General features: G+C 41.2%; 4 protein-coding genes across 13 annotated transcripts; 2 read left to right on the top strand and 2 right to left on the bottom strand.

The window, feature by feature from the left end:
• Positions 1-3,954: 3,954 nt before the first annotated feature.
• Positions 3,955-8,402, top strand: LOC117546303. 3 transcript variants are annotated; one of them, XM_034216523.1, is made up of 4 exons: positions 3,955-4,238; positions 6,688-6,725; positions 6,858-7,124; positions 7,362-8,402. In XM_034216523.1, exons 1-4 carry the CDS (start codon positions 4,060-4,062, stop codon positions 8,351-8,353), a joined length of 1,476 nt encoding a protein of 491 aa, XP_034072414.1. In that variant the 5' UTR covers positions 3,955-4,059; the 3' UTR covers positions 8,354-8,402. The 3 variants fall into 3 exon arrangements, with proteins under 3 accessions (XP_034072414.1, XP_034072475.1, XP_034072550.1); XM_034216584.1 differs by lacking the exon at positions 6,858-7,124; XM_034216659.1 differs by lacking the exon at positions 3,955-4,238 and having other exon boundaries at positions 6,694-7,124.
• Positions 8,403-8,630: 228 nt separating this feature from the next.
• Positions 8,631-12,147, bottom strand: LOC117543736. 8 transcript variants are annotated; one of them, XM_034212442.1, is made up of 7 exons: positions 11,726-12,096; positions 11,183-11,283; positions 10,890-11,033; positions 10,705-10,792; positions 9,749-9,898; positions 9,286-9,594; positions 8,631-9,174 (listed from the first exon to the last, which is right to left on the bottom strand). In XM_034212442.1, the coding sequence occupies exons 4-7, from the start codon at positions 10,726-10,728 to the stop codon at positions 9,136-9,138; spliced, it is 522 nt and encodes a 173-aa protein (XP_034068333.1). In that variant the 5' UTR covers positions 10,729-10,792; positions 10,890-11,033; positions 11,183-11,283; positions 11,726-12,096; the 3' UTR covers positions 8,631-9,135. The 8 variants fall into 8 exon arrangements, with proteins under 8 accessions (XP_034068333.1, XP_034068501.1, XP_034068262.1 ...); XM_034212610.1 differs by having other exon boundaries at positions 9,749-9,895; XM_034212371.1 differs by having other exon boundaries at positions 10,907-11,033.
• Positions 12,137-14,669, top strand: LOC117543677. Its single transcript, XM_034212161.1, has 3 exons — positions 12,137-12,856; positions 13,467-13,602; positions 13,800-14,669. The coding sequence occupies exons 1-3, from the start codon at positions 12,264-12,266 to the stop codon at positions 14,550-14,552; spliced, it is 1,482 nt and encodes a 493-aa protein (XP_034068052.1). The 5' UTR covers positions 12,137-12,263; the 3' UTR covers positions 14,553-14,669.
• A 398-nt stretch (positions 14,670-15,067) lies between these two features.
• On the bottom strand, positions 15,068-17,404 carry LOC117546684. Its single transcript, XM_034217044.1, has 5 exons — positions 17,215-17,404; positions 16,161-16,355; positions 15,994-16,070; positions 15,324-15,876; positions 15,068-15,205 (listed from the first exon to the last, which is right to left on the bottom strand). Exons 1-5 carry the CDS (start codon positions 17,308-17,310, stop codon positions 15,068-15,070), a joined length of 1,059 nt encoding a protein of 352 aa, XP_034072935.1. The 5' UTR covers positions 17,311-17,404.
• Positions 17,405-26,158: the final 8,754 nt, after the last annotated feature.

Here is a 26,158-nt window from a genome sequence, read left to right as displayed (position 1 = left end):
TGTAGCGGAGGTCAGCAGGGTAGCTGATATTCAGCGCGTACATTAGTCCGAACAGCATTACAAAAGCTAATGCTACATTATCCAGATTTGTCAAGACTTTGACGCCTTCTAGAACGATCCCGATGTCCTCCGGTTCATCAGTGGAAGCATCTTTAAGAACATAAATCCCCACAGTTGTGTCCTTGATGGCGCCTTCATCTGTGTCCTGTAAAAAAGAAAAAACGGCAAAATGTAAGCAAATAAGACCTAAAACCAAGCCCCATCAAGAACAAATGAAATAAAATAAGGGAAGGCATAGTATAGATCTAGCCATGGCAAGTTGAACATTGTAAATGAAAGATGTCAAATTAAATGCAGATAAAATAATCAAGTAATTACAGCAGAACATGAATCAATCTGGTGATCTTTAAGCTGGCTATGCCTTACTGAGTATAACAAGTGGGACACGTCCTTGTGTGGCACTAGTTGCCGTGTTCACTTATTAGTTTGTTAAAATGCTCCAAAGTAAATATGTATGCAACTACTCCACAAGTATAATAGTAAAAATTGCAATTCCAAATGTATTAAGTTCATTCAAGCAGCAACGATGAAATATTGAATGTAATATTTCATAATATGAAACAAAAACCACCCACTATATTTTCAATGAACAATTTCAGCCCAAGAGATCATGTATGGAAACAAAAGTGAAGAGAAGTATCAAAGAAGCAGGCAGATTCATGTACATACCACATATTCTCGCACAAGGTCTTTTGGATCTTCCCCCATGGAGATGCATAGTCCCTTGATGATAGACTCGCGTCCAGCATCCACATCGTCACACTGAAAGTAAATGTACTTGATTAGTGTCTTATTACAGGTCTTGTGCTTTAATTCAAGTCAACTACTGGTGTGAACTGTCATTTGGATACATATTACTTTGAGAATACAACATCACAGTTCCTAAGAAAGTGCAAGCCCTGCTGTGAGCTCCACATCCCCTGGACATCTTTCTCAAATTGTGGTCAGTGGATATACGAGTTGAATTATTATATATCACATTTAAAATTGAGATGGATAGATTGCTCAAGACAGGGTCAGTTAAAGCTACAATGTGTAGAATTAGGGTGTTTTAGCTAAACGTGTGGTTAGAGAGGGAATGGCAACGCTCTACTCAATCAGAGAATCTACGGTAGCACTGAAGGACCAAAAAGTAGCACTGTGTGTTAGAGCTGCTGTCAGCCGGCACTCTGGTCACTTTCACCGCGGAGCTAAAGGAGAAAGATACAAAAAAAAATGGTAATGTCTCCTTGGCGATGAGCACTTTTTGTGTGCCATTCTTGCAAATAAATTATGTAATAACTAAAATGTAAAATATTGTAGCATCACTTTTCACAATTCTAAAATTCGTGATTCTCAAAAATGGTTTTCAAAATAATTTATGTTTATAGGTTATTCATAATTGTGAGAATCCTGTATCACTTACATTAGCCATTTGCACAATGATTGTTTCCAGCCTTCCCCCAAGCTGTCCTCCTCGCTTTTGGAACAGCTTCATCAGGGTGCCAGAGTGGAGGTCCAGCTGAGACAGGAATTTTGATTGTAGTGGCTTGGTCGTGATTCTCTTGAATTCAGAGTTGATCTGAAAACGCATAAAAGCAAAAAGGAATTTGATCATTGTTTAACATCAGGGAGAAAACAACCACCACACATACTGGAGAACAAAATAGGTTAAAAAGCACAGATGAACAACTTTGACTCTTGTCAAAATTCTTCCCTTTTATCAGGTATGTAGATAGTACAAAAACATAGCAAATTGGGCCAAACTATAACATAACATGTGTAAGGAGTGTTTTAAAGCGGTTGTGTGAAATAGTGAGTGTGTTATGATTACGTTTTATCAGCTTGGGCTGATGTGTGTGATAGCTGAGAATGTGTGTAGTAACGTCTACATGGTTACATGAACAAACACTGCGTAGCGCGCATTTGCCGCCATCTTGTGTATTGTGTATGCACACAGTTATATGTAATATGTTGTAAATTATATAATCTTATCAATGATATTGTTGTAATTAAGAAGTTTCATGATTGAAATACAGTGTTAATAGCCAAGTTGTATGTGCTATTGAAACGTGTTGCATTTGTTGACTCACTCGAGTAAAGTACCGGAGAATGAAACCTAACTTTGACTCTTGTCAAAATTCTTCCCTTTTATCAGGGGCGTAACATTTGAAACACAGTTTCTTTGCACCCCTTACAACTCCACATTCCCTGCACGGAACCCTGTAACATAGATAAAGACAATGGTTAGTCTTTATTAAAAGTCAATTTGCTATATAGAGGATATCAAAAAAGTAATCTGTCTAGCCAAGTTCAACACAAATGATGGCAATCTTCTAACACTTCCAAATTGATGTACAGGTCAAACTGAACACTAAACAACCACTGAATGTGTTTTCCACATGTTTATATTTGTGTTAGATTAGATATACTTTATTGATCCCAATTGGGGGAAATTACCTTCCACAGCAGCATGTACACAAGTAGAAAATAAACAATTATTAACAGCAAATATAAACATCTACATATTACACAATAATTCAAGACTTAAAAGTAAAATACAAATAAGAAATAATATGTATATACAAATGTTGACAGTGATGACTCAATAGTAAAATAAACCTATTGGCAGTGATATTCAAATAAGAAGAAGACTATTATTGTGCAGGGGTTTCTGTGCTAGCCAGAGATGAGTTGTGACTGACTTTGTCAGTAACTGAACTCTTTTTTACTTTCTTTGAAAATGTACCTCAACAAGTAACAAAATGCAGATTCAGTTTCAACAGTTGACAATTAATATAATAGCTCTTACCAATATAAAATATTTCTGTGTGGGCCTTTCAGTGATGAAGAGGATGATGAACCTATGAAGGAAAACATTTAGAATCAGTGGATTTAAGATAAATAATGAGATAAAAGACTACGAACAATTATAACAAAAGCACATGGAATATATACATACTTAAATATAACAAGTCCTCCTCTCTGCTCTTGTCTGTGTGTGTGTTAAACAATGCCAGTGCTAGCTAGATAGCTAACATGAGCTAAACATAGCGTCATGATGACGTGAATGTCACAGACCAAAGCTGTGTGGCTAGGCTAACTTGAACGTGCAGTTGGCGGTAGTCACTGACTTTATGTTAAATCGGCAAAACAAAACTTCAGCCGTTGGCAGCACAGAGCCCCACATTATCTCATATTTGTTTAGAAAATGAATAATAATCCTTGTCACAGACGGTCCTTGGCATGCGGAAAACAGTCGCTGTTTTTTAAAAGTTTATATGACGTTATTTTAAGTGTGGAAAGGGCACCAACAACGATAGCTTAGCCCGATCCGATCTCCATTCATAAAATGGCTGCTTTAAAGTGTTTTGCCTGCAGTTTTGCAACTACACTTCCCACAGTAGTCAATCATGGTTTAAATTAATCGGTGTCAGTATGTTGTTGATTTGGCCTCATTGTTATACGTTTATATAAATAAATAAGCGAACTAAATGTTCTTACTTGGACCGAGACCGACTCACATATACGCGCGAGCACACTAACACAGCCACACGTGCGCTGACCTAATGTCAGCGCTAGCTTGATAGCTAACATTAGCAATACATCGTGTCATGTACATACACACGTCCCCGTAATTGTAAGATACCGAACGAACACAGCACTATATTGGAAAGGGGTACAAACATTTATTGAGCAGAAACATTTCATTTAAATAACTTACTTTTGGAGACTCTCACAGAGGTTGGCTTTGTGTAACCAACTGTTACTTTTCGCGGTTGTCGACACCTCTTCTTCTGTACTTTTTTTCGGCAGTTCCTGAGGACCAATCACAGCTCCGGACGCCACTTGAATATACTTCAATTCCGGTTCTAACCCCATTCGATTACATTGATTACAATGTTTCAATAGCTTGGTTTCACGTGACGTCACACCGTTGCGTTCCTTTGGCGCGAAATTCCATTGGAGGTCAGGAAGTAATTTTCTACAGAGGATCTAGCTGCTGTTACCATTGTGAAAATGCCGGTGTGTTGTGTAGTTTACGGTTGTTCCAATCGATCCGGCCGAGAGAAAAACAAGAGGTTTTACCGAGTGCCGAAGGTTGTCGTCCATAAAGCTGAGCAATTTAAGAAGCTAACCGAAGAACGCCGGAAAAAATGGCTTTCAAACCTACATCTGCGGTCGGGAGGAGCAGAGTCGTCTAATGCAGGGGTCCCCAAACCCCGGGCCGCGGACCGGTACCGGTCCGTGGGTCATTTGGTACCGGGCCGCAGAGAAAAAATAAATAACTTACATTATTTCCGTTTTATTTATTATCTGAGTTTGAACAATGTTTTATTTTGAAAACTGACCGGATTCCCTCTGTTACATCCGTCTATGCCGCTAATCCGTTGCCGCTAAAAGGAAACCCACAAACTAGCAAAATGAGTAAAAAACAAACATCTTTGGAAAGTTTCTTTGCGAAGGGAAAAAGGCCCAGTGAGGAGACAGAAGAAGAGCCTACGACTTCCAAGAAAAAAAAAGCTGCATTTAACAGACAATACCAGGAGTCCTACTTAAAATATGGATTTATCGCGACAGGTGATGCCCGCGCACCAAGCCCGCTCTGCATAATATGCGGCAACCGGCTCTCTAATGAGGCAATGAAGCCTTCAAAACTGCTTCGCCACTTGGAGACCAAGCACCCTGCATTAAAAGACAAGCCTTCGGAGTATTTTGAAAGAAAAAAGCATGAACAAGAAGGACAGAAGCAATTCCTGAGGGCCGCCACATCAACAAATGCGAGTGTACTGAGAGCATCATACTTGGTGGCTAACCGTATTGCTAAGGCTAAGAAGCCATTCACCATTGGTGAAGAATTGATCCTGCCCGCCACTAAAGACATTTGCCGTGAACTTCTAGGAGAGGCTGCGGTTAAAAAGATAGCACAGGTGCCTCTTTCGGCTAGCACCGTCACTCGGCGCATTGAGAAAATAGCAGAGGACATTGAGACACAATTGTTGGAGAGGATTAATACATCACCGTGGTACGCACTCCAGGTTGACGAGTCTACAGATATTGACAACAAGGCAATACTACTTGTTTATGTGCGATATCTTTATCAGGAGGATGTGCATGAGGATATGTTATGTGCTCTATCGTTGCCAACCAAAACCACAGCCGCAGAACTATTCAAGTCGCTGGATGATTATATATCAGGAAAACTGAAATGGTCCTTTTGTGTCGGCATATGCACAGACGGAGCTGCTGCCATGACCGGACGGCTGTCTGGTTTAACTACTAGGATTAAGGAGGTCGCACCTGAATGTGAGTCTACGCATTGTGTCATTCACAGGGAAATGCTGGCTAGCCGAAAAATGCCACCGGAACTTAACAGCGTATTGAATGATGTCGTTAAAGTTATTAACCACATCAAAGCACACGCCCTTAACTCGCGCCTGTTCGAGCAGCTTTGTGAGGAGATGGACGCGGAGCACAGACGCCTTCTCTTATACACAGAAATAAGATGGTTATCCCGAGGGAGATCGCTGGCCAGTGTTTGAATTACGAGAGCCGCTGCAGAGATTTCTCTCAGAAAAGAAGTCACCGCTGGCAGCACATTTCAGTGACAAGGAATGGGTCGCAAAACTCGCTTACTTGTGCGACATATTCAACCTGCTCAATGAACTCAATCTGTCACTTCAGGGGAAAATGACAACTGTCTTCAAGTTGGCAGATAAAGTAGCTGCATTTAAAGCCAAACTGGATTTGTGGGGACGGCGCGTGAACAGAGGTATATTTGACATGTTTCAAACATTCGCGGGGATTTTGGAAGAGACTGAGCCCGAGCTTTCATTCTCCCAGATGGTGCATGATCACCTGTCTTTGCTTTTAAAAGAGTTCGAGCGCTACTTCCCAACCACAAAAGACCCACGAACTGCCAAGGAATGGATCCGCGACCCATTTGTCAACAAACCAGGTGAATCAAGCATGTCTATGCAAGAAGAAGATCAACTGCTGGAGATCGCAAATGACGGCGGCCTTAAAAGTATGTTCGAGACAACAACTCTGCCGGTGTTCTGGATTAAAGTCACGGCAGAATACCCTGAGATCGCCACAACAGCACTGAAAACCCTGTTGCCATTTCCGACATCCTATTTGTGTGAAGCGGGATTTTCTGCAGTGACAGCAACCAAAACAAAATTACGGAGTAGACTGGACATAAGCAACACACTTCGGGTGTCATTGTCTCCCATTACCGCCAGATGGGACCGTCTCGTTGCAGAGAAACAAGCTCAGGGCTCCCACTGATTTAGCGTTATGGTGAGTTGTATTTTTCATGCACTTTATATTTGTTTTTGTGTTGTATCTTATTTTGAAGGCATGTTTAAACGTTACCATAGCGACCAGAGAGTGTTAGGGGGCAGAGAGGATGTTACTCATGTTATGTTGTTGGTGCGATGTTCCGAGGTCGCTGATAATAAAGTTGAATACGAGTACACAGTGGATTCACGTTAATATTATATTTATGAAAATACCAGTTTTTATGCCGGTTGTATCATTTTATTTTGTGTAGGCTATGTATCCGCCACACCTTAAAGGCCGGTCCGTGAAAATATTGTCTGACATTAAAACGGTCCGTGGCGCAAAAAAGGTTGGGGACCGCTGGTCTAATGCACGGGTCTGCAGCGACCACTTCATCAGAGGTATTAGCTAACTTGGTTTTTGTGGCTTTGTTTAGGTATTATTGGGTTGTGGTTAAATGCGTATTTACTTAGTAATACTGATCATGTTTAAGTTACCTGTAGTCTAATATGGACTTTGTTGGGACTTTTTAGGGTGCCCTAGCGCTTTGGGTGACGTTGAGTCGGTAGACTGGGCTCCCACTGTTAGCCTCGGTTACCACACAACAAGTAAGCCCAGATCAGAGGCATCTCTTCGACGAGAGCAGAGGATGGAGCTCAAGGAAGACCGACAAAGAGAATCAGAATGTGCAGAGGCTTTGTTGGATCTCCTGCAGACAACCGAGAGCCCAGAACCGACGCAGCCCGCGTCTGACAGCCCACAACCAGAGGACACCAGTGGGATATTAAATGACCAACAAGGTCAATTAACCACCAGCATTATTATTAAATATTACAAATGTGATTGTCAGAAAATCAATGCAAACTTTGAATTAGGTTTAGAAAATAGAGCACTAATTTGAGAATCTGCAATAATTGGAACAGAGAACTTGCATGTCTGTAAAAAGGTTGTCAAAAAGATAACTTCACAAAAATTCACATTCATATTTGACTATTTTAAATAACTAATTATGCTTGCTACTGCTATATTGAATGCAGATGCAGGATGCCAGACTGATTTAACGATGGAGGACATCGAGAGGATGGAGGATGTTCTGAGACAGAACACAACAGAGCTGGGAGATCTTCGGACAAAGGCACTGGACACAAAGTTCAACCAGGAGTCCTTTGAGAACAACGAAGAGAAAACAAAGTTTTACACCGGGCTCCCCAACTTCTTAGTTTTACTTCAGGTTTTTCAACTGTGCGAGCCCTACATCACCTTTGAACAGTTCATTTTAGTTTTGCTGAGGCTGAGACTAAATCTCCCTCTGAAAGATTTGGCTTTCAGGTTCAACATCTCTCTCTCCACTGCTTCTAGAATTTGGCATAAGTTAATTGACATACTTCACGAGAGTACAGAATTTATAATTGAGTGGCCAGAGCGACATGTACTTCAAGCTACAATGCCAATGGGATTCAGACAGGCATTTGGATGTAGAGTTGCTGTGATTGTTGACTGTTTTGAAGTTTTTATTGAGAGGCCCTCTAATTTACTAGCTAGAGCACAAACATGGTCCAACTACAAGCATCACCATACTGTTACATTTCTGATTGGTGTTGCTCCCCAAGGCTATGTTACCTACATATCTTGTGCCTGGGGAGGAAGAGTTAGTGATAAACAGATCACAATACAGAGTGGGCTCCTAAACCTGTTACCTGGAGATATTGTCCTAGCAGACCGTGGGTTCGATATTGCCGATAGTGTGGGATTTTACTGTGCTTCACTAAAGATGCCTGCATTCACCAGGGGGAAAAGTCAGCTGTCAGCATACGAGGTAGAAGAGACAAGAAAAATAGCTAATGTGCGTATTCATGTTGAAAGAGTCATAGGATTAGTCAGAAGAAAATATCAGATTCTGCAAAGCAGAGCTGTGCCCATAGAGCCCATGCTAACAAAACCAGGTGAGGCACTAGCATTAATTGACAAGATTGGGGTTATTTGCTGTGCCTTGTCTAATCTGTCAGTGTCTGTCGTCCCATTGGAGTAAAGTCATGGAGCTGTAGTCTTGTAAATAAGAAACCATGTATTATTCAGTATCATTTCATCTTTTCAGTAAACATATGTTTGTGTTCAAACATCTTGTGTTCAAGTCTTTTCAGTAAACATCTTTTTGTGTTAAATTGTGTAGCCCTACTCAATATACAACTTTCATCTACATTCAGGCTTAATTCATTCAACAATATTCTAGAGATGACAATTGGTCTGGTGACGCTCCCATGTATGGCCATTGAGGGTTATTGTAAATGTAAATAAGAAACCATGTATTATTCAGTCTTAGTATCATTTAATCTTTTCAGTAAACATCTTTTTTACAATAGCAATATATCACACAGCCCTACTTCCTCTAGTGAGTGTGGTCAGTGAATATGAAGGTGCTGTAATGCAGGTTAAAGAGCTGCCACTGTGCAAATGTTACGTTCCCTTGTAAATATAGGGGTACAAAGGGAAGTAGCGACACACAACATAACCGGCGGAGAGGAAACTGATCTCTGACGCCATAAAGTGGTCTTTTAATTAACACAACGAAAAAGGGCTCACCAGCCAACTTGTCAAACAAAGCTTAAGATAAGGGGAGAGCGACTGCAACCTTCCTCATGTCCTATATGGAGGCGCTGATTGGAGATTGGGAGCACCTGGGGAGATCAGAGGGAGAGAGAAAAAGACACCCACACACACCCAAACACCAGCACCCACTACGGCACGTAATAATAATGCAACAAGGAGAGAACCACAACTTCCGGGACCAGGACAGACCACAGGTGCTGGTAATCACGCCTTCTCTCCCTCCTGATCATCTTGCAACTGAAACTGAAAAATGGAACAGCAGACAGGGAGAGGAGGCTTTTAGTCACCTGATAGTTATGCACTAACATGTTCTTGTGGAAAAAAATGAGCACACCAACTCTTTATGACTTTTACCTTTCCCCTTGTAAGTTGCTGTCCCAACACTTCAGGGAGAACACATAGTCTGAAGAAACGCTCAACTCTGGGAATGATGTTGTCCCACAGGTCCACATCACGCACAATTCTCTCTACAAATAGGTCATTTTTAGTCCAGACAACAAAGTCGCAGTAGTCAACATCAACGAGGTGGAGCTGAGCCTGTATTTGATGGTAGTAGGCATGTCTCCTGTCCAGCTTCACAGTGCCTCCATCGTTGACGAGACAGAAGCCCTGTTCTCCAGCACACAGGCGAAGATTGGCCTCCTCATGTTTGCTGTGTGGGCACTAAAAGTTCAATGAAAAGAAAAGTAATATATTGTACTGTAAATAAGTGTCTGCAGCTCAAAATGTATTGGGAGAGGATCCCCAGACTCAGGATCACGTCACAATCCTATACTTACCCGCTTTACTGTAGCACAATACTGAACAAATAACTTACCTTTATCTCACAGATACCAGTTCCATGGCAGGTGCACGTGACACATCCGTCTGGCGACGCTCCCATGTATGGCCATTGAGGGTTCAGCCAAAGCCCGCTGTCTTTACAGCTGAAACCCTGGTGGTGCAGACTTTGTACTCCTTCATACTGCTTTCGGGCACACACACACACACACACACACACACACACACACACACACACACACACACACACCACACACACACACACACACACACACACACACACACACACACACACACACACACACACACAGTATTTTTATGCATTGAATATTTTGTTTTGTAATGATAATGAATTTAGTTATAAGTTACTTGTACTGTAACTTACTGATATACGTGATCTAATCAGCGTATACCACGGGTAGAATTGTAAGTTACTTTTCACAACAAGTCGGTATCCCTCCGCGTCTGAGAAAAACTGTATACAGTTTGCTTTTCTGATTGGCTCCCTAATCCCTAATAAATACCTTGTTGCAGCTGTAGAGAACTTGTATGCCTCTGGGTAGCATATGGACTTGATCAAGGACTTTGATGGCTGTGCAAGACTAGTCTGTAGAACCTGCTTCAGTCTTGAGGCTGTGATCCTTCCTGCTCTTTGGCTAAACCATATTGCTGATAAGCTCTGGTTTCTGGTCTCCTCCTCTACTGCCTGGACCTGTGGCTGTGTCAGCTCTTCCTGTCTGAAGTCCTGGCATGCATTCTGCAACTCTGTTGGGGATAGCTGTAGCATCTCTGGTGTCCTATACTGAGGTAGTGGTTTAGGTAGCTTGCTCACAGATTTAGGGACAAATTCTCTGTAATATGGTTCCCTGGACATCAGTGCAGCACTTCTTGGGGAATTTCTGCTCAAAGTCTTGAAAAACTGCATATACCTCTCTGATCCTCGCTCCAATTTTGAACCCTGGACTGTGGGACGCTGAAATGTGTGCTTCTCACCTGTCCTTCCAGCAATGGCATCATCCAGTTTTTGCTTTTTGGATTTTGCGGATGAAAAGTCTATCATCGCAACTGGAGCAGCAGGAATCTGCACATGTGAGAGACAGACCAACATGTATGTGAACATACATGTAGGTGCAGTGTAACAATGAGACAGGCAAGGACGGCATGAACAGCTGACTCACCACTGGGGTCTGAATACCTTTTTGACATGTGATGGCATTAGCCACTTGCACTTCTCAGTGGTGCAGGATGCAGTCTCTCTCATCTTCACACCTGCTTCGATTGCAAACAGAACTGCTCCAACATGTGAGCAGGATTCTGACAAACTGTATAGACAGAGACATACTAGAATAACTAGATTGATCGTAAAAGCTAGTAATGGTATAACATGAATATTATAGCAGGCATTATTTTGTCTGAGCTTAAGTGTTGTGTCAAATATGCTTTGGGTTGGGATATGTATTTTATGACTTACCCAGCCATACAGTTACAGTGTGCTGTAACAACCTCTCCATCTTCTTTAGCTACAATCCACGTTTTTAATGGTGTTTCTCCAGACCTCTGGGAATGGTTGACCTACACAATTGAAGCTCCAGTTCACAACTTGCGAGTTGGTAACATACATTTAACAACATCACAAGCAACACATAACCAGATGGTCTTGGTAAAGAGGTTGTTTTTAATATTAACCTCAACATAGAGTGATATAAACAACGTGCAGGCTGTTCAAAGGCTCTGAGCTGTCTATACACACAAAACACAATATATCCTAAGCTAAACACATAACAAACATACACATATATACACACAAAACACAATATATCCTAAGCTAAACACATACACATAACAAACATACACATATATACACACACAACACACTCACAGGCCAGTTAATGCTGAAGGCAAGGCGACAGCCGTAACACTGCCTTACATGAGTCCATGTAGCTAAAGTTAGCTAGCTAGATGTCTCCTAATAATGCTACTTAGAGGTAAGAAGGTATAGGTAGTTAACACTCACCCGGGCAAAAACAAGGCGACATTTGTTTAATGCCTCTTTGGTGCCGAGGTCATTCACCCATCCACACACGAAGTAATTGAAAGCTTCCAGGCTTTTATACGCTTTCATCTGGCTAGCCGTGTAGTAGGAGGTATGAAGGACGAGGTAGCTGGTGATATCCATCGCCTCAACAGCGGGCAAATCGGATAAATCACGAGAAAAGTCGTTTTTTTTTCAGCTGATATGGATCGTATCCGATGTGTGCTGTGATTTTTTCCCGATATCTGCGGCGTGCAGGTTCATTTAATTGTTTGACATAGTCGGTGTCCTCCATGATTCCTGCGTTGATGAATGATTGCGTTTTCACTTCCTGACCTCCACTTGAATTTCGCGCGTCATAGAAGTCACGTGACTGAAACCAAGCTATAGGCTACATGCACTAGGGTCTGAGACGTACTTCCGCCTTAGCCGTTATACTGCTCGGACGCTTCCGGGTTGCTTCTGGTCTGCGTAGCTGAGCGTCCACAAATGTTTTACTGTTTAAATCTGTGGTTTAAATATGAGTCGACGGAAGATTTTCAAAACGGAGCATTTGCAAAGACAAGTAAAGAACTACTCCGAGCACTGCTGTGTCCCACTTTGTACGGCGTCAGCTAAATTCAACGGCGTCCTAAGTTTCCATGGCTTTCCGACCGAACTCGAGCTGCGAAGACAGTGGCTGGTTAAAATACGACGCGATAACTTTACAATCTCCTCTCACTCCAAGGTCTGCAGTCGTCACTTCGCTACGGATCAACTAATAGAGCCAAAAACCCTTGATGGCCGTAGGAGGCTTGTGAAAGGTGCTGTCCCAACTCTGTTTGAGTGGAATCACTTCACTGCTCAAACACCGCGGGCTAGTGTTTGGGAGAGAAGGGAGCGGCCCACTGAACCAGTCTCTCGGGAGGAGCAGGAAGAGCACATCGATGTCCGTGACCATGATTACTGCTCAACCCCTGAACCAGCTTCACTGGACATGTCCTCTCAAGCTACAGAAGACAACTCCAAAACATTGGAGGATCTGCAGAAGCAACTGCAGGAGTTAAGAGTCCAGCGAGAGTTTTGCTTACAGCGGTTTGCTGGCTCCGACGACAACATCCGATTCTATACCAGGTAATGTTTTGGCTAAATTCTATCCAAGTTTTTGAGATGGGTTAGCTTATAAAGAATCCTGTTTACCTGCCGTTTGACTGCTGACTATTTGAATGCAGTGTTGGAATAAGTAGGCTACTCAACTTAACTGAAGTATAAGTACAAATACTATGGTTTGAAAATACTCCTGAACTGAACATGTAGAATCATAAATCATGTGTTTTCATAAGTAACTAGAAACTATGAAGGTTAACTAAATGTGGTGGAGTAAAACATACTAATACTAACAACATACTGATAATACTTTACTACAAGTGGAAATCTTCAAAACCTTACCAAAGTAAAAGTACATGTCAATATCCACTGCGTTTCCCCCAGTTGCACACTTAAGAATGAAGAGTAAAAGTAGTCATTCTGTGTAAAATGTTCCCTGTATGTTTTAGATTATTATTACTGCTGCTTTAATGTAGTTGTTACATGTTACTGCTGTATATTACTATACCTGCACCAAGTGCCTTCTTAATCAGTCTATTTGAATTGTAATGTATTATAGCAAACAAGAGGAAAGCATTAGCCCATGTGTTACAGTTAACGAGTCAATGAATGACTGACATGTGTCTTTTGTGTACAGATTCCCGAGCGATAACCACCTGATGGCCTTCTGGTTTTTGATTGAGCCTTCCATTTATAAAATGGTTCGTGTTACAAGAGCGATATCAGCTGCCAAGAGGAATGAAGAAGTGGTTACACACGCACGTCCATCAACGGTAGGCTACGTTTCTTTTAACACACAATCTAAACAGAAAATGTTTCTCCAACATTTCATTGCTTTCGTGTAGGCTAAAAGGCTATAGTACTCAATCCTTTTTGAATACATCAGAGAACTAAAACAACTTCATGTTTTTCCCATGGTGTGCTACACTCATGACATTAATATAGTACCCTTTTTTTGTTTATCTTCCAGAGACAGCTGCTTCAGCCAATTGACGAGTTCTTCCTTTTTCTCTGCTTCCTGTCGGTGGGTTTGAAAGAGAGGGACCTTGCAAACCGCTTCAACGTACACCAGTCCACTGTGAGCCGCATCATTGCAACATGGATGAGTTTTCTTACAACTTTATTGGGGTCACAGTGCATCTGGCTTACACCTGCAGAAGTTCAAGCCCACCTCCCAGAGGCATTCAAAGATTTCCCAGACACACAGGTGATCCTGGATTGCACAGAGCTGAGGTGTCAAACACCATCCTCACTCCTCCTCCAAAGTGAAATGTATTCTACATACAAATCTCACTGCACCATGAAAGCCCTGGTTGGCATAGCCCCACATGGCGCAGTGACATTTGTTTCCAGTCTGTATGGTGGTTCTGTCAGCGACAAGGAGATTTTCAAACAATCTGGAATAGCTGCGTTGTTGACTGAAAACATGGCAGTGATGGTAGATAAGGGCTTCCTGATCAGCGATTGCTGCAAATGCAAGGTGTACTGCCCACCTTTTCTGTCAAAGCAGAAGCAAATGCCAGCCTATCAGGTGAGGGAGACACAGGCCATTGCCAGACTGAGGGTTCATGTGGAGCGTGTCATTAGGAGGATAAAAGAGAACAAACTTTTTGATGGTGTCATCCTCCTGTCCCATGCCTACAACATCAACCAACTGTTTGCAGTAGCATGTATGCTGTCAAACTATCAGAACAAAGCACTGGTCAAGAAATGGGTGAAATAAGACAAGCTGATGACACCTGTGCAGGTAGCTGTGATTAAGCTGGGTGAGCACACCGTAATCCCGTGTTGCCTGACACACGCTAGTGTTTTGTTTGAATAAATGGTAAATAGCAAATTACAATGCGTTGATGATTTCTTACAAATGCAATGATTTACTATTCATTACACAAATCACTTCACTTTATTGTCTTTTTAAATACAATTGTATATTTATTTACATATATGAAATGTGACAAACAATATATATCAAAAACAAAAGATTGAAATCACATTTTGTTGTCATTCAGAACACATGATTGAGGGATTGCCTCCTAAAAACAATGACGGCTGAGCCAGGGTCTAGCAGCTAACTGCTTACAGAGTTAACAATGGCTACAGTGCCCACTACGTTTTTAATGACAGGTACTTCGGCATGTATGTGTAAAAAAAAAAAAAAGTCTACTTTTTCTCTGATTGCTCTTTGCACTTCTGGATCTGTGTATATTCTTTGCACCAGGTAGTCCTCTTGTGCCCACACTACAAAATCACACCACTGCATCCCAGATACAAGAAGTTGACCCTGTACTTGTAGGCATGGCTTTTCTTGAGCTTAGGGGAGCCACATTCCATCTGCACATATTTGCAGTCGACATAATTTGGGATTATGGGGATATTCTGTTGGGTCAAAAACAACTCCATCAGGGGAGGCACCAAGCCAGGGCGTAGAGGGGTGAATGACAAGGCCACAAGGGGAGTAGTTCACGTTTGCCAGTCTACTGTATTCAGCTGCTACTGTGGGCTCCATCTCGGCACCTCTCCTCATTTCTGCAGTCTGCCTTGTACCTTTGAGTATTCGCTCTGCAAGAGAGTTAGCAGAGCTCTCACCTCTGACGTGACAAATCTCTCTAAACCTAGAGGCAGTAACCCTGGGTTTGCGGAGCAGATGCCACTCTGAGCTAGAGCTTTGCTCACGGGTAGCCTCCTCAATTTTGTGAGACATTTCCAAATCAACAGACAAGCTGTTCATATGTAGTTGCTCCTCTTCTGAGCACACCAGCGGTAAATCACATGGCAAGATCACATACCCCTCTATGGGCAAGTGGGGTGTTGGTGGTGTGTCAGTGTGAAGTGTGGTGTACCGAGACGTCAAAGCAGGCATCTGATAGGACAGAACACTGCCCTCCTGCACAATCCCGAAGGCACTTTCCACAAGGGGCTTGTCAGGTCTCATGTTCATTGTGGTCACAAGCGGCCTGTCTTCAATGCTGAATGCTGAGTATGCCTCCGTAACTCTGAACAGGCAGGGATCTGGTAATGGCCCCACCATGCCTCTGTAGAATCCACTCCTACAAAGATTGGCAAAGACAATATAGCACATTAATGTGACAATAAAGGTTAGGAATACAGCACCAGAATTATGAATTTTAAAAACACAGGAAACACAATTTTCCAGCTAAAATGACCTTACTCCAGTCTGCACCATCCTATTTGGTACAGGCTTGGTGAAGACCATGGAGTTGATGGGCCCTGGCTTCACACCCTTAAGGAAAAGACAATTACTGTTCGTTGAGTCACTTTAAAACAAAAACTCTGTGAAAGATTACAAGTATTTGAACCTCATTGAAATTACCATTGTTCGCGGCTTGTGCCATTGCTGTTCCGATTCAGTACAGCTATGCACAGGTGGCACAACTGGCATGTTCAGTTCAGTGTAGTGTGCTGTTTGGAACAGCAATGCTACTGTGTGATTGCACAAAACAGTTCCTGCAACACAGGAGCACTGGTTGTGCGTGAGCACCACTGGTGATGAATCACGAAGCGTTATCTAAAAAAGAGAGAAGAAATACTAGTGATTAGTAACCTCACTTGTTACTATGAGCCAGGAGGTTATTATGAGTAGAATTATTGGTTATTTTTACTGACCCATTATCCTAGAAGAAGCATGTATTCCTGAATGCTTAGTGTTACCCTCTTACCCTACAATACCACAATGAACTTTCTTTGGAAACTAAGATGCCTTGAAAATTGTATTAAAGCAGTTTTTACTATATATTTGAACCCCCAAACTTACACATCCATAATCAATGTAATAATATCTGACCAATCAGCTGTGATAAAGCAGGGAGAAGTAGGACACTGTTGAGATTCCCTTAAGGTAAACTAATGTTTAACTGAACTGAAACTCAATAAACAGGGGGGAACAGTGTCAATGCTGCCTGCCTACACTCAAACTGTGTGCTGTCTCGCTCTTCCGCATTGACCTGTAGCACAAGGCTCTCACGCTGACCTGCCCTGTCAGCCTGTCTTTATTGGACACTGAATGAAGAAAAACAGAGCAACAGCGTTAGATCTATACTCACGTCAACACATCTATGGCAACATTGCTTTACAAAAGCTGATACCATTATGCAGTGTGGCTAACAACAAGATAACCTTGGCTAGGCTATAAGGCTATTAAACGATAGTATTTGTTAGCAAAATGGCTAATGTTTTAAAGAATTAACACCAGAAACAGTACATAGCGTTACCCAGAGCCCTATAGTAGTCTACTATAGTAGTAGTATAATAATAATAATAATAATAGTAGTTATACTATAGGGCTCTGGCGTTACCTAGCTTTTGACAGCTAATGTTAGCGTAACCCGGAGCATAAGCTAGCTGGTTAGTACCGGTTACCTTCTTACCTTCATAGTTGTGTATATATGACGCAGCATATAATTTGAAGCCTTTATCGAGTTTGCTGGCTGGGGCTTTAGTCGTCCGGCAAATCCGATGAACATCTGACATTTTTAATTTCGGAAGCTCTTGTAGGCAGCGGGTGTAGAAGGTCGTCATTTTCAAACAGGAAATGAATCGGCCGCTATGAGTAGAATGCGGAAGTGATTGTGCATGTAGCCTATTAAATCACGTTCAGTCAAAGCGATTTAAATACAGAGATTTAACAAATAAATGTAATAAATGAAGTCTGCTTAATTAAATCACATTCAGAGACAGAACATGAACTAATTCCGTTGCATTTACTGTTTTTATTTGTGTAAATTCAAAGAACCTCTATGTCCTTTTTTTTCAGTGTGGTTTATTATAACATGGAACAGGAAAATAAGGTCTGCATATGAAACATGTTTTAAAACAAATAACTTACAGTATTTATTATCATTATAGTATTACTATTTCGGCGATTAGATAAAATATAAATGATTTTGATGCAACTTTAGTTACATTTTCATAACTTTTCCAAAACTTTGGGAAAAATATTGTTTTCCATAACTTTTCCAGGGCCTGGAATTTGCATTTAGAATTTCCATGACTTTTCCAGGTTTTGAATGACCGTATGAACCCTGTAATACATTTTTCACGATTCAGAGCACATCTTTTAACTATCCAGGTCCTGTTTAAGGTTTCCTTATGCATCCAATGCCTGAAGCAACATGCAGCCCCCACCTCCTGAAAACTCATGTTCATGTGCTGGGGAGCCCATTGAGGAGTAGCTGAGCTGGAAGGCAGCTGATGAAGAAGAGGAAATCAGGGGGCAACAGCAGACACAAACTCACTGGGAGTCTCTAGTGGACAGGTGTAGCATTTAAGTTCATATTTGTGTCTTTCCTACCTCTAAGGGACTCTGCTTAGACTGGATCTCTAACTGTTTTCACATTATTTTGCTATTCTATTTTAGAGATTACACGTGTCTTGTGTGATATATTGTATTTTGTTTTATCATTTTTTTCGCTGGAAACCCCTTAAAGTCTTTGGAAGGCCCTCTGGTGTACACAGTTTAGACTTTACAAACGCAATAAAGCTAGTAAGCAATGTTTTTCATTAACCTTCAAGCGGAGTGCTTTAATTACATGCCTGCATTTCATATTAAATACACACAGCTGATTTATTTATAGTGTCTTACATGTGTATTACATGTAATAATAATAATAATACATTTGATTTATATAGCACACTTTAAAGACAACGTCATCTCAAGGTGCTTCACAAAGCTATAAGGAAAAATAAGTAAACATATATCTAAAGGAGCATATTGGATAAAATATGGCAATATAAAAAATGTAAATAAAAGGTTAAGAGCATAAAAGGTTTAAAATAAAATAAATAAATAAAGTAAAGGACAGTCAGTAAAATGCGGTGTGGAACAGGTGGGTCTTGAGGCATTTCCTAAAAACTGAGAGTGATGCCGAGGTCCGTATGTTCTCTGGAAGCTGATTCCACAGATGTGGACCCAGGGAGGAGAAAGCACGGTTTCCCATGGTGACCAGTTTTGTCCGCGGAACAGCCAGGAGATTGGAGCTGTCTGACCTGAGTGTGCGTGAGGTATGGGAATGTTAAGTACTGTATTAAAGATGTGATTATTCAGCAGGTAAGAAATTGTGAAATTGACTGGGCACAAACGAATGAGTAAAGTGCCTCCTACTGGTTTAACGAAGAAATTACTGGACCATGAAATATCTGAACATGAAGTAGAGAGACAATGTAAACACACCAACTGATTGAATTGATTACATCAGAAAATGATAGCTAAAACGTGTAGTGACTGTGGCTGCGAGGGAATGCGGTCGTCTTTCGTTCCCAGCCAATGCAGACAACGGGTGTTTCTCAATGTCGAGGAAGGCTGCCCCAGATCCACTATTTCAAGCATACTACGTCATCGAGTGCCACCGAAGGACTGTTCCAATGTCCAGCATACTTGGAATTCTACCGAGCCCGGCGTACTTCGTAGCGAGACATTTCGAGGCTGCACATGTGTAGACTCTTTGAGGTCTTAAAATCCCCACAATGCTTTGCGCACGGACTAATTTCCCAAAATCTGTGGCGGAAAATGTAAGGCTGGGCCTCTCATATGATGCACACCTGCACACTTGCTAGCCTGTTCCACTCTTCGTTTTCCGAATGCCAGGAAGGATTCTTGCCTAGCTTCTGAAGGAAGTGACTCGGAAGACATGAGAAGACACGAGCAAGCGTCCTCGACATTGAGAAACACCCAACATGTCGATGTGTCCTTGGGCAAGTGGATGAATGAGGGGTCATAAAGACTGGATAAAGCGCTATCTAACACTTGATTTTACTGTGGGAAATGACGCAGAGCCCTGTCACATCCCTTTTCTATTTATTGATCAACTGTATCCTGCAACAACCACCAAGCCGCCTGGATGAACATTTATTGACACGTGCACAATATGATACAAATGTTAATACTAGTCTTTGGCGATTAGAATCTACTGGGTTGCATTCAGCAACCATTAGAACATCTGTGTTTCCAGACTTTATTATAGGATCCAAATTCTGTTTCACATATACCGTACATACAGGATTACAATCTGATCACCTCTGGCTCTGGAATAAAAGTCTCAAAAATGCTACAACTACTGTCACAAACGGAAAGAATGTGAAGTATTTTGTTAAAGGAGGATGAAAGCGTAATTAAGGAGCACTATCGGAGTGACTTTGATAGTTATTGGACTCAGGATTCATTCATTTGGATTCCCGCTGTATGAAGAAATTAAAGGACGGCGCAAGTGGAAACAATTCACAAAGGGATTAAACTGTTTAAAACACATGCTCAAAGTAAGCCGGATTTTGCCGATGTGTTTATGTGGATTCAAAAGTCGTAAATAATCTACAAAATGGAGGAGACCGATCTGATCGGAGCAACTGTGATGAATAATCCAACTGAAACCGGCATGGACAATGACTATGTTTTAAAAATGCGCTTATCCAGACAAGCCTGGTTTGGACACTTTACGGGCAGAAGAAACATTTATATTAAAGAAAGAATTATACATTTCTGTCTTTTTATGCCTTTAATACTAACTTGAATTTTTATTAAAATTAATTAATCAATTATTTTTTATATTTTATTGTAATGTAGAGACAAGGCTTTTAGTGACAATCATGTATTGCTTATTTTTTTTGAAAATCATCTGAGGCCTGGCGCCCCCCCTGCGATCTTTGGCGCCCCTCCAAGAGGGGCGCGCCCCCCAGGTTGGGAACTGCTCTAGACACATTGAAAATACCTTTCTATGTGATTGTATCCCGTGCTGTTTCAAATATACTTTTTTTGTTTCATAAAAGGGGATCTATCATGCATGATAGATCCCCTTTTATACATGAATATGTGTCCCCGGTGTGTCAGGGAACTCACCAAGTGTCAGAAAACACAACCCTCTCTCTTTTCCTCCATACCCAAATCTCTAAAAACGGGGCTGCAACGGATCTGATACAGACTGATACAGATTTGAACATTCTCTGACGTCAGAAACAAGGAGCTCCGCCTATATGGGCAACTCTCCACCTATCAGGGGAATGAGAGGATGCGTGGCATGGTAACAGCATGGTAACAGCATGGTAACATTACGCTCGTGCCTCGCCCCCCTCCTTTGCAGGGGGGCGTGGTCAGCTGCAGCTCATTTGCCACAGGATCAGCCCTTGCAAAAACAGGGCTGGAATACAGCAAATAGAACGAAATGAGGCATGGCTAAAATGGATGATCTGTTTGGTATTTTGAAAAAAAAACTTCACAGACATGTTTTATATAGGTATGGCCCTACAATATATTATTCAAATATAGCATGATAGGTCCACTTTAAACAAGACAGGTGCAACTCAGTGAGCCAAAGAACATTTCTGGTCTCGCAGAGTGAATCTGGAACCAGGACCCCGCATACACGACACCACAGAGAAATGACAAAAATACTATGGATAACAAATAAGGGTAACACTTTATATTAAGGTACACAAATTCACCATCAACTAGTTGTTAATTAACATGCATATTAGCAGTATATTGGCTCTTTATTAGTCATTATAAAACACTTATTAATGCCTTATTCTACATGACCATATTCTACAAGTAATAGGCCATTAGTTGACAGTTTTTCCTCAATACCCCTCAAATTTGTTCTTATCTATTGCAAGTAAGGAAGTTGTTATACATGAGTTTTGGTCTTAATATGCGCTGCTCAATATGGGCCTAATAAAGCAGTGGTACCACAAGAATATGTCAAGGGGTGAACTCAGAGGCATGAATTCAAACTCAGACTCAGGAGGTTTCAAGACTTTACTGGACTTAACACAGTAACAAAAACAGGAAACACAAAATCACACTTTCGAGGAAAAACTAATTGCTATCATCAGGAGCTTGAACACGGAATTCGAACATGGCGCAGGCTTGAATGTAGTCATGAAGGAAACGAACTGGCACTGGACAGGTGGGGACTAAAACAATATATACACAAGGTGAGGGGCACAGGTGGAAACAATCAGGGCAGGGTAAACAATCACAAACGCAGGAGACACATAGGGGCGGGGAGCATGGAGTCCTGAAACGAGAGGGAGAATTACTTTTCAAAATAAAACAGAAGGTACAGGACAAAGGGACATGACAAAACTAATTTAAAGAATAAACGTACACAATAATCTTCCGAGACATGACAGAATAGTAATCCTCCCATAACAACACTTAACAAATATGATCTCTTCTTATGTAAGAAATTAGAATACATGAAACTACAAGTGTTAATTGTGTCTAAATACTTCAAAATTAGGTATTTCTATCTAAGAACGTGAAGTCTTGTTCATAACCAATAAGCTAGTAGTTTGACTCTAATTAGGTATTTCTATCTAAGAATATGTTCCCTATTTTAAAGTGAAGTCTTGTTCATAACCAATAAGCTAGTAGTTTGACTCTAATTAGGTATTTCTATCTAAGAATATGTTCGCTATTTTAAAGTGAAGTCTTGTTCATAACCAATAAGCTAGTAGTTTGACTCTAATTGACCTGAACAGGTTCCCTATTCTAAAGTTGCCTCCTGTTCACACTTTGTAAATACATTATAGCACACAACTACTGAAATTAACCTCAACAGCACATGAACAAAGTAGGCACACGTTGAAATATCTGTTTAATGAATGAACCACTAAAGAGAGGTTCAGACACATACCAAAACATGTCAAGTTTCTCCAAGGCTGAGAACACAAATGCAGCCTGTACTTTTTAATAAAAACAGATTTGTGACATCTATTTGTGATCATACTGTGTGACCTGCTTGCATGTACTTACACACTAGGTGTACTGTTCTCTCTATGTGTTGTACTGTCTCAGTGTGAACATAGATTAAACAGCCAGCCAAACTCTTTTGAGAGACGGAATGAGCAGCCATGCTCCTTTATTTAATTATTTGCAGTCCACTGACATTCAAACGGAGTGAAACTATAAAAAAGAGGTTACAAGGGCAAGGCACTTAATGATCTCATACATGCAAGTGTAACATACACAGATTAACACATAGGACCGCTAAGTGTAAACAATGTAAATACAGCTAATGCTAGCTGTGCAATAAGCATGTATGGGCGGCTGTGGCTCAGAGTGCTGGACTTAGAATCAGGGGGTAGCAAGTTCGAGTCCCACTGCAGTCAGCATGTCGTTGTGTCCATGGGCAAGACACTTCACCCCAAATTGTTCCTGTGGAGATTGTGTGCGTGCGTGTGAGAGAGTCAGTCAGCTGATTGATGGGAAAATGCGGGGAAAATGGTTGGTTGAAGGATAACATTAAGTCTAATAATGATGTACCGTGCATGTTCACATGTATACTTTGCATTACTTAATACCATTTTTCAAATATTAATTTTTTAACATTTTGGACAAAATAGCCAATTGTACATCGAGGTGCCCAGATGTCCCTAGTGCCCACCTATCCGATTTGAACATGCTGATGTACAATGTGATGTAGTAGCCTAATGCAAGTGTAAGATCATTGTGTTTGTATTGTGTTATAGGTATGCATAGTTTGCTATGCATTTTGAGGGTTTTGGGGGGTTTGACCCCTCGAACCCTAGGGGGCTGGCTCCCCCAAAATAATTAAATAACATAATCCTAACCCTAAAACCGAAATAAAGTAACAAAAAAAAGCAACTAAATCCGCCAGAAACCCGAAAATCTTCGCGCACGCGCGGGGGACACATGCATGTGTCCCGTTTCTCCATTTCTGGAAGTTGGCAACCCTATCCACAGTACTGAATGTATGTAAGTCGCTTTGGATAAAAGCCTCTAACAAATGACATGTATACAGGCTAGTATGGCTAACGCTAGCGTGTATGCTAACGCTAGCGCGAATGCTAATGCATTTTCTCATTGAGTTTAAACATCTCCAAATGTCATCACATAAACACAATACATGTTATTAATCCTTACAGTGTAAGTGTAAAGCTTACACTTACAGTCATTGCTTTCTGACGGACTTGACCCTTTTACTATTCAGGTTGCATAGGGAAAATTAGTAGCAGTCAACTGCCATGCTATTCAGTTCACTTTCTCCTACTTCCTGTACCCGGTTTCCTGTCTAACCTTCAGTACAAATTTTACAAAAATATAAATTTGCAAATATGAAACATACCGGTCAATATCACCTTGCTGAACTGTCAATAGGCCTACCCCAAAACCAACCCAGTCTCATGGCATTTCGTGTTCACCAAAACGATTGTTAATCTATTGATTCGTGTTCACCAACACGATTTCCCCCTTTTTTTCGTGTTGCACAGCACGATTTTGAAAGCAATGTATTTCTAGTGGTAATGTCACGATTCTCATGTTATGTCACGTTTGTAGTTTTGTATGTTTGGGTGTTTGCTGTCATGTTTTCCTCCTGGGTTATTGTCTGGTCCTTTTCCCTGTGTTTTTCCTCCCGTCGTTAGTTTCCCTGGTGTGTCTAGTTGTCTGATTGTGTTCACCTGTTGTCCTTGTGTTTCTCCTCCCCTGCCCGGCTGTTTCTCGTCTCGTGATTACCCCTCCCTGTATTTAGTCTTGTCTCTTCCTGTGTTCAGTGTTGGTTCGTCTTTTGTTGGTGACTGAGTTCATCTGTTTTGTCTATGTTAGTTTCATTATCCTTGAAATATAGGTTTATCAGAGTTATCTGCATTTGGGTCCTGCTCAACCGTGACAGGTAATGTGTTTCGTGCCTGCAGCACGTCTTTTTCTCCGGTCGGGTCGTGGAAGATCGGAAGCTGTGTGGTTCATAAAAACATGTTCTTACTCAATATCAAGCCACAGTTATTGCTTTTATGTTAAATCGTATAATTTCAGACTTTTGTTGCCGTCTGTGAGGAAAATAAATGGGGCTTAGAGCCTCAGAATACTGAAATCTGTATTTGTTATAGTGCTGGGGGGGAAACGATTATTTTGAAAATGATTAATCGGGCGATTATTTGATCGATTAGTCGACTAATCGAACGATTATTTTTTAATGTAAAAAAAACGTAATGTACATTTTTTTTTTCCGCTATACTGTGTCTCAGGGGATCTTAATATTTAAGAACCTATTAATGTGTTATACCAGATTAACGGAAATAATCTCAGCTAACTGACGATACAAACCATGTTTACCAAAACAAAACACAAGTCTCATAAGAAGCATCTAAATGACCCCTGAGCGAAAAATGCTAACGGACATTGGCACAGATCTCAAGATAAAAGTACCCTTATTACTTATCATAGCTGCACATACAAGATATCTGATTAAAACTGAGACTCCACAGATTATGTAGGTACATAGTATCATCACTGAGTGATCCGGACTCGCGACAGGGGAAGCAAATACAGTCATCACAACACGTACCTTCACAGAGCTTCTAGGGAGATCGTCTCACCGCCGTAGCTGTCAATCTGATCAAAATACGTGTTCAATGGCATTAAAATGAGAAAAAACGCGGCTGAATCGGTTAATCCATAGGTTTTTAACGTCTATGTATAAACAAATTATTGAATTTATAATCCATAATTCCATTTTAATGTAAAAATCGGAGAGCAAATGCTAGCTGCTAATGGTTGCCACCACAGCTAGCTGCTGCTTCTGGTCAAGCAGCAGTCTCAGTGAGATATAAATATCTTTGCGTTTTGGACTAACTTTAAAATATTCCCATGCTTTTGAAGACCTAGGGCGAGATGTTTTCGTTTGAGGGCTTCGTGCGCAATCCTGTGAGGAGGAGTTGGTAGCCGTTTCAGTCTCCATTGTGTTAGAAGTGCGATTGCGAACTGCTTGTTGCTTTGGGTGACCCACGTGTGTGTGGCGACCATATATACAGTCTATGGTGGCGACGCGTCGACGCGGAAATATGTCGTCGACGATATTTTGAAGTCGACGACGTCGACACGTCAATACAGCACTAATTTTTTTAATCTTTTTTTCCTTCTAATTTGTTATTATTTTCTAAATAACACACTGTTATTTACTCACCAATAACACACAATTATCCTTGCTTTTATTTATTGGTTTAATTCCATAATCTCGGGCTTTGTTGGCGTCCGTCAGGAACTGAATTTCAAAATAAAAATAACCGGAAACAGACGTAAGCCTCTAGGAGTTTAGGATGGCCGAAGACACTACACTACCCATAATCCCCAGCTATCGTGCCTAACCAGTCGATCGCGAGATGTGTCTAAAAATAGAACAACAATATTCTGTTTTATCGTTAATGTCCTGTAACATAATCTTCCTGTGCCAGAATAATGCACTTGAACCCATCAAAGCTTTGTGATTGGCCGGCGTGACCCCATGTGTCGGGGCGTGCTGGTGAGCAGTGGGCAGTGCACTAGTTCGCTAACGCTGTCCGTGTCAACAGGAGTGACAGTCC

Source organism: Gymnodraco acuticeps, unplaced genomic scaffold (assembly GCF_902827175.1).
Source record: "Gymnodraco acuticeps unplaced genomic scaffold, fGymAcu1.1, whole genome shotgun sequence".
NCBI lineage: Eukaryota > Metazoa > Chordata > Actinopteri > Perciformes > Bathydraconidae > Gymnodraco > Gymnodraco acuticeps.
This window is presented reverse-complemented; position numbering and strand designations above follow the sequence as displayed.